The 13,584-nt window shown below is 57.9% G+C and overlaps 1 protein-coding gene across 2 annotated transcripts in view; it reads right to left on the bottom strand.

The window, feature by feature from the left end:
* UBE2O (ubiquitin conjugating enzyme E2 O) overlaps positions 1-13,584 on the bottom strand; it is a 57,096-nt gene that overhangs the window by 3,700 nt on the left and 39,812 nt on the right. Inside the window, exons 2-15 of one of the 2 annotated variants that reach the window (XM_059048023.2) lie at positions 9,498-9,557; positions 9,260-9,370; positions 7,164-7,261; positions 6,587-6,650; positions 5,761-5,904; positions 5,320-5,429; positions 5,033-5,183; positions 4,338-4,810; positions 3,807-3,961; positions 3,443-3,555; positions 3,221-3,349; positions 2,511-2,600; positions 1,043-1,739; positions 668-804 (exon numbers count right to left, since the gene is read on the bottom strand). In XM_059048023.2, the coding sequence (XP_058904006.1) occupies positions 668-804; positions 1,043-1,739; positions 2,511-2,600; positions 3,221-3,349; positions 3,443-3,555; positions 3,807-3,961; positions 4,338-4,810; positions 5,033-5,183; positions 5,320-5,429; positions 5,761-5,904; positions 6,587-6,650; positions 7,164-7,261; positions 9,260-9,370; positions 9,498-9,557 (2,532 nt within the window). The remainder of the gene's footprint in view (positions 1-667; positions 805-1,042; positions 1,740-2,510; positions 2,601-3,220; positions 3,350-3,442; positions 3,556-3,806; positions 3,962-4,337; positions 4,811-5,032; positions 5,184-5,319; positions 5,430-5,760; positions 5,905-6,586; positions 6,651-7,163; positions 7,262-9,259; positions 9,371-9,497; positions 9,558-13,584) is intronic. The other variant, XM_059048024.2, reaches the window with a different exon arrangement.

Raw genomic sequence — 13,584 nt, 5'->3', positions numbered from 1 at the left:
ATGCTCGCTCATTCCTGGAACAAACAAGGAGGCGCTCACACGCCTCCACCAGCATGACTCAAAACACGGGGCCCAGGTCACAAACAGAGAAGTGGCAAATGGAGTGTGACGTGGCCACAGGAGGCTATACTGACTGTCCTGTAGCTAAAAAGCAATGACCTACATCAGTGTGAATCAACATGGGTAGGTCTCAAAAATTACCCTGTTGACTGGAAAAAAAAAAAAAAAAACCAACAAGTTATAGATGATGTGTATGATGATGTGCTATCCATGTAGAACAGATCCTACAACATAGTCTGGTTTATGGCGACGCACGCACATGTAAACATAGAAGAAGATCACCTGGAAGGAGACCCGTGAAACTCCTAAAGTCACGGCCCCTGGTGGCAGGGTGAGGACTGGTCAAAGGCAACTATGACGTTTTCTAAAATGTTCTAATTTTTCAAAAACTAGAGAAGAGGCAGATGATCGTTATGATCTTTAACTTTTAAAAGGAGGACCATCTGGTCTAGACACACGCGTGGGACTCTTGCCAGCCGTGTGGCTCCCCTGGCGGAGCCTGTCCTGCCCCGTAAGGAGTCCCTCAGGCCTGCAGGCCCAGGGGCCGAGGCTGCAGCCTCTCGGGCACCCGGTGGTCCCCAGGCCCGGCCCGCACCAGGCTACTTGCCATTCTGTCCTCGAAGGTCTTGACCATGATGCCATCGGGCAGTGAGGTAGCCAGCAGGGCCATCTCCTTCCGCACCGTGCTGAAGAACTTCTTGGCTTCTGGAGGCTGGAACTCAATTTTCTTAAAAGAGTGATTTGCTAGAGGGGGAAAGAGAGTGGTCAGTTCCTCAGGGCGAAGCCTGGGAACTCCACCTGGAGGTGCGGCGGCCGCTGGGAGCGCTCCCCCGACAGGTGGATGAACCCACATGCTCCCTGCCCTCCTCTCCTGGCATGCGGACTGGTGCCCAGGCCAGGGAAACGGCTCCCCCGCCCTGGGCGGCAGCAGGGGGCCAGCCACCTGGCCTGCAGATCTGGAACACACACAGGGCGAACTCACAGGGCGCGAACTCCAGCACGGAGAAGACCTCGCCCTTGGCGCTGGTGAAGGTGACCCCGGGCTTGCCGCCGCACTGCTGGCAGAGCACCGGGGTCTCGCTGGGCCACTCGGCCTTCACAGGCGACTGCCCCTCGGGCTTGTCCTCCTTGCGCTCCGTGTCTGGCACCGCCTCCATCTTCTCCTCCTCTGCGATGGCCACGTTGTCCAGGGTCTTCTTGAGGTTTTCCTGCAGCTTCTTGATGTCGTCCAGAAACTTCTTCTCCCGCGTCGGCTTCTCCGGCTCCGCCGTGGGGGAGGTGGGAGAGCCCGTCAGAAGCTGCTCCACGGTCATGTTCTTGAGGCTCTCCAGGATCTTGATGGCCTCTTTCAGCTCCCTGAAGCTCTTCGGGGGCCCATCCTTGCCAGCCTTCTCCATCAACCCAGCCACAGGGGTGGCCATGGCCACGGCTCCCTGGATGGCGGCCGTGGCGGCCTCCTCACTGATCAGCACTCCCTTGTCCTCCTCGGGGGCCGCCGGCCGCTCGGGGGCCAGGGCGGGGGGCTCCTCTATCTTGGGGTGCTCGTCCTCCACCAGCCCGGTATCCGTCTCCCAGCTGTCGCTGTCGTCCTCCCACTCGTCCGAGGACGCCCCACTGGTGCTGCCTTCTACCGAGTCATAGTCTGACTCCTCGATCTCAGACTCGATGTTGTACAGGTGCTGGTGGGGGAGACGGGGCGCGGGCCGTTCAGGGGCGCTCTGCCCGGACCCCAACCCTCAGAGCTGATGGGGACTGGGTGCCCCGAGGCGTCGGCAGCCACGCCACCCTTCCTCCCTTTCCTGGTCTGGCCTCCACAGTTGGGCCTCTGTGCTTGGTGGTCCCTAGGCCCCTGAGAGGCACCTCCACGGCCCCAGCCCCACCCATGGGCCCAAGGCCCAGCCAAGGCCTGTTCCAGCCTCCTCACTGCTGAGTGCACTTGGTCAGCGGGGCCGTGTCACACCCAGTTCCCGCCCCCGGAATGGCCTCCTGGAAGAGGGGTGAGCCCCTCCCCCCACCCCATGTCGGTGCCAGGAGAGGGGAGCTGGGGTGTGAGCATCAGCTCAAACAAGGGAGCAAAGAAAGAGCGTCAAAAACAGCCCTGCCGCTCAGAACCCATCTGCTTTCTCTCCCTGATCTGTGTAAGTTTTCCTAGAAGTGTTGGTGCGAAGGCTCTATTTCTTAAAGGAAGCAACCTGTGTTTTCTTAGCACAGTGACATGGGGATCCAGGCAGATCTGGGAGGTCTGTGAAAATCGACACACGACTGGCAACCCAGCTGTAGGCGGCCTCTCTGCTTTCCCGACTCTCACCCCGGGGCTCTGGGTGTTAATACTGCCTTCCCTTTCCCTGAGACCTTACTCCCCCAAAGCAGACCCCCTGGCCAGGAAGATCTGAGCTCCCGGCCCTGCTGCCACGGTCTGGAGCTGCACGGTGGGCTCTGCAGGGGCTCACCTGGGGAAGGATGATGGTCTTTGAGTTATCAGCCCACACCACCTCCACCTTGCTGCTGATGTCCACGCGGGCCACCTGGCCGACCGACGGCTGCAGGGCAAATGGGACAGGGTCAAAGGTGCAGCTCCCCAAGGGTGAGGGCAGGGGCAAGGCCATGAGAACAGAAGGGATGTGGGCACCAGCCAGAGACCACCGTGAGTAACTCGAGCACGGGACCCTTTGGTTAAACCACCCCCAATGCTCGCCGTCCACTGAGCGCCCCCCCCATCACTCCCTTCCTGCTCGCAGCATCCTGGTCTCTCCGGGCTTCCAGCCTCGGGACTCTCGTCCCCACTCTTCCTCTGCTTGGAATCTGCCCAACCCCACCCGTGTCCCCACTTGTGCTCCAGGGCCCAGCTCAGATGCCACCTCCCCAGGCCTCTCCTGTGCTCCTGTAGCACCTGACACTACGCTCGTGGCACGGAGGACAGGAGCGGGCTTCTCTAACAGGCCCAGGGAGCAGCTGTGTGAACGAGGCCTGAGCCCGGCAGGCAGCTGAGTCCTCGTGCAGGCGCTCGGACTGAGCAGCCCCAATGCCGGCAGCCGCTCTCCCGGAAAAGGCGCTTGGGGCGGACACGCAGAGCCCAAAGGACTTGCAGGTCCCGGCTCCTGGTGCCACCTGGCGGCACCATCAGGTACTGCAGCTGCCACACAGGCCAGGGCGCGCGCACCTCATCCTCCCTGTGAGGCCCTCCGTCCTCAGTGTTGCCAATTCGGATAACGATATCCGTCGTGCGGAACCGAAAGTCAGGGTGATCAGCAATGTCGTAGACGCTCACATCTTCCTCCTCTCCGATCAGCTGGGGAGGGATGGGTGGTCGTGAGCCCGGGGGCCCTACGTCCAGCCCACCAGAGCCCACCCGGAAGGAGCCGTGGGGGCAGCACCCGCTCACCTCCACGTCGTCCCCACTCGGCCGCAGCTTGAACCACTTCACCATGCAGGTGCGGCCCACGTGGTCCCCAGACTGCACCACGCCGTAGACAGCAGGGTCTGGACAGCTCTGGACTGGGGACCCAGCGGCAGGGGGGTGGGGGTGGGGCGCATGACTAGCTAAGGCGCCCTGGTGGTGCCACCTGCACCCACCCACCCACTGCACGTCAACCACAACGGGGCCCAGAACCCACTGCTTCCCTGGCTCGGTCAGTGCAGGCCAGAAAGGCTCCCCGAGTCTTCAGAGGAGTGAGCCACCGTCCAAGGGGAGTGTCCTTGATGCCCAGACCTCTCGCCCCTTCTTCCCAAGCCCCACCCGGCGCTACCTCGCTTGTCCACCACGAAGTCTCCGGGGCAGAACTCGTTGTTGTCCAGGTGGTGCACAGGGAAGAGGTCGTTGGAGCGGACGTTGCACTCCACGGAGCCGTCCTGCCACATCACGTCTGCTGAGGTCATCGTGGTCACCACCTCCACCGCCACCCTGCAGGGCAGGGCCAGTAAGGAAAGGGCAGCTACGCTCTCTACCCACCGCCCCACCCCGCAGGCGTGGTAACCTGAAACCCTGAACATCAGGCAGCAGGGAAGGAACAGCCTTCCCCACCAGGCGTCCCCTCCGCGAAGGGGCCCCCGTCCCGCCCTCTCCCACTCCCAGATCCCTCCTTCCCACCAGGCCAACCCCAGGCACCCACGTCATCTCGGCTGGGCACCCCCGAGCCTTCACGGGGCCTGCAGACCACGAGCGCACCCATGTGCGCAGGAGCCTGGGTGTGCATGCGTGTAGGGGCGGGGCGCGGGCAGGAGGGGAGGGTCTCAGGCTGGATACCCGGCCGGGAAAGGGAGGGTGCCCCAGAGTTTACCTGTCCCCCGGCTTGAAGTCACGAGTGATCTTATTCTTCTTCCTCTTGTGTTTCCGCTTTAAGTTCTTGATGGACAAGGGGATACTCTTCTTGCGACCTGCGCCGCTGCCGCTCTGGGAGGAGGTGGTGGAGCTGGCGGAGGAGGTCACAGAGCTGCTGTCGTCCGTGTCGTCGGCGGCCTCATCATCGGCGTCCTGCTCGGCCGAGTGCAGCCTGTCATCCCCGCCCTCCTTCAGCAGGAAGGGGGGCAGCTGCTCGCCCCCCTCGTGGGCCTCCTCGGGGCCCTCGTCCTGCATCTCCACTGGGCTGGCAGACCCATCAGGCGTCTCCTCAGGGCTGGCGGACCCTGCTTCGCTCTTGGCTTTGGCCGCCCCCTTCTTGCCTGTGTCCTCCACGGAATGGTCCCTGGAGCACTGGGAGTCCGGGGAGCAGGACATGATCCTCACAACCTGCTTCTTGAGGAGGCGCTTCACCTGCGGGGTCAGAATGGGGAGGGCGGGCACTGTGGAGAGCCGGCTGCCGCGGCCGGACCCCAGGCAGCTCGGTCTGAGGGGTGACAGCTGTACACACCTAACTGGCCTGCAAGGGTCATCAGGGCTGCCCCCCCAAGGCCTAAAGCACAGACCTTCCTGCTGTGGAAATGGCTCAAGGCCAGTTCCTCAAACGCCCGCCAAGCCCCAACCCCGAGGACATACCTTCTTGGCCATAGAGCCCTCCCCCTGGGCGCAGTGTTTTTCTGGACATTCACAGGCAATCTTGGCCGGCTCTACCTTGGCTGGGAAGACATACAGACAGCGCTCCCCGAGCTGCCGCTGAGCATGGTCAAAGCATCCGAGACGCTTCACCCTGGGAGGGGAGGGAGGAGAGGAAGGGGCTGGGCCAGGGAGTTCTCAGCCCCACGCACCTGTGCCCGCGGCCCAGAGACTTGCTTGGGGACCGCCCCTGGGGGTGCTGGAGCAGGTGGCGTACTGGAGCCGCTCACCTGCCTAGGTTTTCCTGGGTGATGACAGAGGGCGGGGGGCTGACGCTGTCCGTGCCCCCTGGACAGAAGCTCTTGGTAATCCACGTGACCTTCAGCTCCACAACCTGCACCTGGGGGTGGCGGGTGGGACAGGGCCACGGTCAGCAGGCTCTGACGCCCTCTCTTTAAGCAGCTGTCTGGAGCCCACCTGCCCCCAGAGCAGGAAGCAGGTCTTCAACACAGTGTAGCACCAAATTTGGACACCCACAGAACAGGCCCACACCAGGGGTCACTCACTGCGGCCTCCTCACCTCCAGTCAGGGCCCAGAGGACCTGCCACTCACCACCCTCCCACCTTGCTCGGCCCAGGTTCCCTTGATCCTCAGAGCAGCCCCACCCCAGGTGAGGCAGGGTGGGTGGGAGATCCAGGGCCTCACCCCCCTGTCCTGCCCCCACCCCTACCTCTTCAACCAACACGCGGAACTTGCTCTTGGTGCTGAGCACGGGCTTGACCCCTGACAGCCACTGGACACTGGAGAAGATCTTGGCAGGGCCAATGAGCACCTGGCCTGGGTAGAAGCCGTAGGAATCATCAAAGAAGAGACCCTGCAGGATTGGGGGCCAGAGAAAAGTCCCCGTGAGCACTGCCTCCTCAGGGGAGGGTGCTCTCCATACCCACACCCCCTGCTCTGTGCCTGGTTCCTGCTGGCCCTGGACCTCCTTGCTCCACACCCCCCAAGGCTGCAGAGCAGCACCTCCCAGGCCTCAGGTGCATACAAATCACCAGGGATCTTACTGAGACGCGCGTCTGGCCCATTCTGCTTCCAAGCTCTCAGGCCACAACAATGCTGCCGGTCCCGGGGAGGCCCTTTAAGGACTAAAGCGCTAGAGGACAGGGGCCCCCAAACCTGCTTAATCACACACACTCCCTTAGCATTCTTATTTGCGAACTGTGTCATGTACTACTGTTCTAAAATGTCAATCGTAGTAAATTACTGCATATGCTCTAAGAAAACAGGAGATTTAAAAAGGATGAGATATGAAGTTAACAAAATGCAAAGAAAGGTTCTACTGCTTTCTGCCCACACCCAAACTTTTATACCTTTGGATACACACCACCCCTTTTCTAGGAAAGCAACGGCGTAGAAGCAGTGGTTAGCCTGGGTCAGCTCCAAGCTCTCTGCTGAGAAGTCCCTCCTGCACAGCCCAGGGGCTGAGGAACATGAGATGAGGGGGGCCCCCCGCCCCCCACCCTCCACCCCCAGCTCTTTGGGTGGAGCCAACGTACAGAGTCGCTGACGTGCGGGCAGACATCGTAGAGCTTGGCACCATCCTCTGTGTTCATGGAGCACCTGCAACAGGGCACAGGGGCTTGGTAGGCACCCGACAGTGCCTGAATCTTAGGGGAGGCGAGGCAGCCAGGACCCCTTGTGGTGCTGGTCAGGATCTAAAGGACTTGTCCAGAGGTGTCAATATGTCCGCCCCCACAAAACAGACAATTCATCCTCCGCCCACACCTCAGCCCCTGCACTGGTACAAGGAACTCTCCTAAAACAAACAAGACTCTACCCCCAGATCTGAGCGTTCACCACCATTGAAGTGCCTAAAATAAAGCATCAGCACCTCTCACGTGTCCTAAATGATAATGCAGCTCTCCTGAAGCCAGGGTAGAGCCTAGACCAGAAACTGAGCCAGAGAATCAGGCCAGGCTGAAAAGAGACCAGCCCAGGGTCAGGTCCTGAGACTCGAGGTCCCAAAAGCCTGCAGCCCCTGGCACGGCCCTCAAGGAACCGAGAAAACACCCCCTGCCCTCCTTCACGGGCTGCCCCTGCCGAACGATGGCTCCTCCATGGTGAAATCCGCACCTGGCACCGTTGGACAGCTTGAGGATGATCTGGTTCTTCAAGTCATAGACCTTCCCCAGCCAGCAGTCATAGGCAATGTAGTCCCCATACATGAAGGGCTGCAGATCAGGGGGGGACAGGGGTGTGAGAGGTGGCCGATGACACTGGTGTCCAGGGCACCAATTCCTCTTAGCCACACAGACAGGGGAGGAAGGCTCTAGATAGGTCCGACCTAATAGCTGCTGCAGCAGGCTTTCCCCCGAGAGTCCAGCTGCACCCCACCTCCCCTCCCACGCAGAGGCAGAAGCTTGACGGCGTCCCAAGGACACAGGACACATAAGTGGGAGCGAGCTGGAGAGGGTGGTTATATAGACGAATAAGTAAAGTGATTTAAGCAAATAAATAACTAAACTGAGGATATCAAGAGCCAAGTCTCTCACTATTGGGGACGGCACTCACTAATACAGGAACAGGAAGAGGAAGAGAGGAGGAACCTGAGGAGCTGGACTGGAGCTGGAAGGACCAAGATGAACTCATACATCTTACACACACAGAACAGGCACGGACATATTTAGATGTGTGTGTGTGTGTGTGTCTACGTATGTACACATACATGTATTCCCTAGTGTTGCCCTGAATAGGGCAATTAGCACACCCAGCTTGCATCCAGATCTTGGCTTTTGAAATACCATTTTCTGAAAGGAACCAGGGCTCCTTGAAGAAACAGCTGATTCTACGCTGGATGAGAAAAAATACAAGATGGAAAGAAAGTATTTTTAAAAAATGGTGGGGATATGTCAAAAGGACACAGATGTCAGCTTGAAGGGGATCCTACTGGCCAAATGTGGGATCATTCAAGCAACAAAACGAATAATGACAGTAATAGGTTATAGCCAACTGAATGAAACAGGAATCTCTGCATCCATACTGATGTAAAAAATAAATAAATGGGACAGAAAGTACAGCTCTTCCACACAGTAGAATGCCAAACTAATAAAAACAAGCAGGCAACGATGGAGTCATAAAATCGCCATTTAGCAGCCACCAGAGTGCTGGCTGGGTCAGGTGGGAATTGTTAATGGAAGCTAAGGCTGATGTATGGGGGTTTGAGAAGTACCGGGTTATTGACACAATCCCGGAATATCTCCCCACAAGACTGATACAATCGCTTCCAATGCGGGTGAATGCTGACTTCACGGTGGGGAGGCATGGCAGAGCCCCAGACGACTGGGGAGCAAACGTAACGTCCCCACCCTGCGGCCGCGGGACGTTCCGGGCCAGCGAAGAGCTCAGCGGCACTTCCGGGGCAGTTCTGCCAAGAACGCAGGGCCCCAGGCTGGTCACAGGCACTGTCCGATGGCCCCACGCTCAGGGTCACCCGGGACAAGGGAGACAAAGCAAGACTGGGGAACCTCTCCAGACCGGGGGAGATCAAAGAGCTGACAGTTCTTGTGTGTGCTCCTGATGGAATCCTGGGTCAGAGGGGAAGAAGGAGATTGTTGGGACAACTGAATGAGGTCTGTGGATTGGACAGTAAAGGGTCAAAGTCCTCGTCTGGGGCTTTGAAGGGTGGTTAAACAGCAGAGTGTTCCTGTTTGGGGGAAATACACATTGTAGTATTTAGGGGTCATATAGCATCATACCTGTAGTTTGCTTTCAAATGTTTCAGAAAAACGGAGGGGAGAGAGAGAGAGGGACAGAAGGTGGCGGGGGGAGTGAGAAAGAGAGCGACAGAGGAGTAGAGAGAGGTGGGGAAGGAGGGAGGAAAGCCGCTGGAGCTAATGCAGCGAAACGTCACCAGCTGAGGAACCTGGGTGTTGCAGGGGATAAAGGTACCTACAACTTTTCGGTAAGCTTGAAATCATTAAAAAAGTAAACTGAAAATAAATTTGTTCCAAAAAAAAGCATTAGAGGAGAAAGGAAACCAGCAGTCTCTGCTGGAGACGTAAAGCTGTGTCCTGACCTCGCGTCTGAATGGCTGACTCACAAGAAGCATGACAGGCTGCAGGGAGCGAGCCGACTGCTGGCCTTGGCCGCCCGGCCTGGGAAGGTGCCGCGGAGAGAACCAGAGCCCCGAGAGGGGAGGTCATCAGGGGTGGCAGGCGGGGCGGGCTCACCCAGATGTGCTGCAGGTCCTTGCTGTTGACGGGGTAGACGATGCAGTTGGTGCCAATGAGCTTCACGGCACAGTCGATGTTCACGTCGATCACCGTGCCACACTGGCTGTCCTGCGGGGAAGAAGGCATCCAGGTCCTGGCAGGCGCCTCGCGGGGCCACCCGGCAGACTCGGCCAGGACCCGCCCCAGGCCACGCCCCCTCCCAACCCTGCCCCACCGAGTGGGACACGGGACTCACAGTGGAGCGCATGTGCCGGACCACATCCCGGGGCACCACGGAGCGGTCCTCTAGTTTCAACTGGAACAGAGAGCACATGTGTCAGAGCGCGGCCCCCAAAATCACTACAGGATAGTGCTCTCCCTACCTCTTAGTGAAGCGTAGCATACGTATAGCTAAGCGCACAAACCCTGAGCCCAGAGCTCGGCTTTGCCAAATCCCGTGCGCCCCTCCAACAGCACCCAGATCGGGAGACAGCACGCCAGGTGCGACTTCCCACACCAAAGGCAAACACCATGCTCACCAGTGCTACCTCTGATCACGCTGAAAAGTGTGGCTAAATGACCGATCACGTAAGGCCTCATTTAAATTAAAGATTTAACGGCCCATTGTGCAGAGTGCAAAATAGTTTGCTGTGAGTGGAATCCTTTTTCCAGCTTCTGCCTGCCCTGCACCCCTGCTGCCGAGTGCTGAGGAGGGTGGGCTGGTGGAGGAGCGTGACACTGGGCCGAGGGTCACCCTGAAGCCGCTATCAGCCTCACCACCTTCTAATCTGGGCCATCCTGCCCGGCCGGTCACAGCCTGCTCCTTATCTACTGCCCTGCAGAGGACTGGGAGCTGCTGAGTAACCAACTCTCAGGACGCCGGCTTCTGGAGCCTGGGCAACTGCACAGCAAGCACTGACCCATCCCTCCACGACAAACCCCCTCCCCCTGCCGGGCACCGGATGCCCCACAACAGCCCAGGCAGGAGACACTTCTCCACTGGGCCAGTGCATCCTCCTTGCTGGTTCCCCAAACCTGGGGCCGCTCCTCTGCGGTTCTTCACTGGGTCCTGGGAACCGGTGCATCTCTGTGACTGCCCACCTCCCTGGCTCAGGCACCTCCAAGACCCCAGACTAGGGGGATGGAAGAGCTGTTCCCTCAAACACCCAACCGAACACTCAAGATCACTCCACCGCAGAACGTGGGGCCTGGAACGGTGACCTCATGAGAGAAAAACTGAGAAGGGAGACACGCGATTAAGGGCACCGAAATCCTGGCAACGACTAAAGCAAACCCTACTATTAGTGGGATGTGACTTTAAAAAAAAGTAAAGGGGAAGCAATGGGCCCGCCATCAACAGGTGACAGAGATGCTCCTACAGGGACACAAGCCCGTGTTCCAGATGAGAGGGAGCCCCAGCGTTAAGCACACCAGACACTCACCTGCGCTGGCGCTGCAGCCTTGCAGAGCAGCCTCGCGAAGCGCTCATGTGAACGGTGGGGTGAGTGGCTCAGAGGATTCACGAGGCAGTGAAAGCGCAGACGGCCACCAGGCGCCTGGCCCACAGTAAGGGCTCAACCAAGGCTGAGACCCTGAGCTCAGGATCCAAGATCCCAGGAGGCTGCAAGGGGCCACGTGGAACTCTGCTAAGGGTGTGCTGGGATGACAGTGCCATTTTTCTAATTCAAAGAACCTCCTATCCTGTAACCCTCTGGGCCCAAATCCCTGGGTGGGACATGGTATTTTCAGTGCTGTCCCACCCTATCTCAAACCTCTGCTCCCATTTTAGACTTCAAAAAGCCACAACTGCAGGTCTTTCCAAGTTGCCATAGAAACCAGACGTTGTAGTAAGGGGAAAGCCACTGGGACAGGGACAGTGCTGCATGGGGCGGGAGGTGACGCCGTGCCTGGAGCAGCTGCGGCTGCCTCGCGGGCTCAGGGACCCTGAGGAGAGACTCAACCTCGGCATCTGTGTCAGTCCCCGAGAGAGCTGCCAGAAAAGGAAAAAAGGAAGGGAGTGGCCCAAGCGCAGACCCTAAATCAGCGCGGTCTTTGATGGGACACGGCCCAGCCTCGCTGCCCCCGAGGAGGTACGGGAACCTGAGGCTCCTGCTCTGATGCTCTGAGGCCGAAGCAGGAAAAACACAGCCAGTGAAAGCTGGCATCACGGCAAGGACAGGGGTGGCTTTTCTCCTTCCTCCCTCTGTAGAACCTCTGCGAGGCTGTGGGGCAGGCAGGTCCCCGAGTTCCCAGGAGGGGGCCTGGTGAGCCAGCATGTCCCCAGATGTGGCTCTCCTGACCTGCGCTTGGCCTCTTGCCCGAGTCTGACTCCCTTCCACCGTGAAGCTGGGTCTCCAGGCTCTTCTGATCTTGCGTGACAACGACAATGACGGTGTAGAGCAGAGCGGCAGGGAGGACAGAGGGGTGCAGGGGCCACTATTCTGGCTACATTTCTTTTTTTCCTTTTAATTAATTAATTTATTTATTTTGGCTGTGTCGGGTCTTCGTTGTTGCACGCGGGCTTTCTCTAGTTGCGGCGAGCGGGGGCTACTCCTCATTGCGGTGCACGGGCTTCTCATTGTGGTGGCTTCTCTTGTTGCGGAGCACGGGGTCTAGGCGCATGGGCTTCAGTAGGGCTTCAGCAGTTGTAGCACGTGGGCTCAGTAGTCGTGGCCCGCAGGCTCTAGAGCGCAGGCTCAGTAGTTGTGGCGCAGGGGCTTAGTGGCTCTGCGGCACGTGGGATTTTCCCAGACAGGGATAGAACCCGTGTCCCCTGCACTGGCAGACGGATTCTTAACCACTGCGCCACCAGGGAAGTCCCTCTGGCTACATTTCTTTTCCTTGGGAATTCCAGAAAATGAGAACAGGACGCCTGGGAGCGAGGATGACCTGCAAGCCTCTCCATGCTCTTTCACAAGTTTCCCTCCCAGGCGCCCATGTCCCAGCACACCAGGCACTGCTCCTTCCACATCTGCCAGCCGCTCCAGCCGGGCATCTCCCACGGAACAGCGCTTACCCACATCCTCCTCGCCTCTCCCTGTTCTGGGCACGTGCTCCCTGCACCTCGAAGGCTTTCAGAACCCCTGCTCTGGAAGGAACCTCTGCTCCGGAAGCCTCTCCTCACAGCGACAGCACAGCTGGTGTGTATTACACTCCATGCAGTTTTCTAGCACTTCACGTGTTTTAACCTGAGAAATCCTCCAGAACTCCACGAAACAAGCATACTGTCATTGTCTTTACAGATAAGTAAACTGAGACAAAGAGAAAATAAGTCATGTGTTCATGGTCACACAGCTCCTAAGTGGTGCCGCTGGGACTTGAACTCAGGCAGTCTAGCTCGAGTCCATTTGCTTAACCAGAGAAAAAGCTCCTCCCTCCCCAGAGCAGTAGAGATAGGGACAGAGTAAAACACATTTCTGGCAGGTCCACACCCTCTGAAAGACAGTTATTCTTCTCCTGGTTATAAAAGCAACAACTGCTCTATTCACTTCTGGGGCACATGGCAGGCGGCTGTGGTGGCCTCTGCCTGCGCCGCCATCAGGGCCCTGAGCACCTGCCGAGGCCGCCAGGTGGGAGACACCACCGGGTCTCAGCAGTTTGCCCTCCTCTGCTCCTATCACCCTTGAGAGATCAAGCACCCAGATCACACGCAGCAGACACTGGAGGCTAACACCAGAGGGCGCCGTGCCTGCTCTAGGAAAACGCCAGATTGTAAAGTGAAACTAAGCCATGAAACAGAGCCACGTTTTTTGTTAGGCATACCCTGGATGCAGTTTTTAAAAAATTGTTACCAGCGTGGGATCTGAGGTGGAAGGTGGATAGATTTTAACTGTCATTACTGGTTCTAGAATTCTGAACAACCTCTGAGGTGGTGAACTATTGTTTAACATTTCTTGAGGGAGAGCGCTGTAGCTATCAGAGGTTTCTGAATAACAAAAAAAAGGCAAGACAAGAAAGGTAACACACCAAAACGTTGAAGTGTCTGAGTGAAGAGGGGCTACAGGTGGTTTTAAAAACGAACATGCATTACTTTGGAGACTTATAAATTTTTTTTAAATTGACATATAGTTGATTTACAATACTGTGTTAGTTTCAAGTGTACAGCACAGCGATTTGTTTTTGTGGGTTCTTTGCAGATTACATTCCGTTACAGGTTATTACAAGAGATTGGGCATAACTCCCTGTGCTTGGACACTTTTGTGACATGTCTGAGGGACACGCCTGGTGGAATCCGAGAAGCCACATCCTTTGCTTCCACTGCCTCCTCTGGAAACAGGAGTAGCAAACAACACACCTGCTCCGCATGGCGAGGATTCCTGCACCTGCTCTGGAGGAAGAGAGCC

Source organism: Kogia breviceps, chromosome 19 (assembly GCF_026419965.1).
Source record: "Kogia breviceps isolate mKogBre1 chromosome 19, mKogBre1 haplotype 1, whole genome shotgun sequence".
Classification (NCBI taxonomy): domain Eukaryota; kingdom Metazoa; phylum Chordata; class Mammalia; order Artiodactyla; family Physeteridae; genus Kogia; species Kogia breviceps.
The sequence above is the reverse complement of the archived record's forward strand: the minus strand, read 5'-3'. Positions and strand labels throughout refer to the sequence as shown.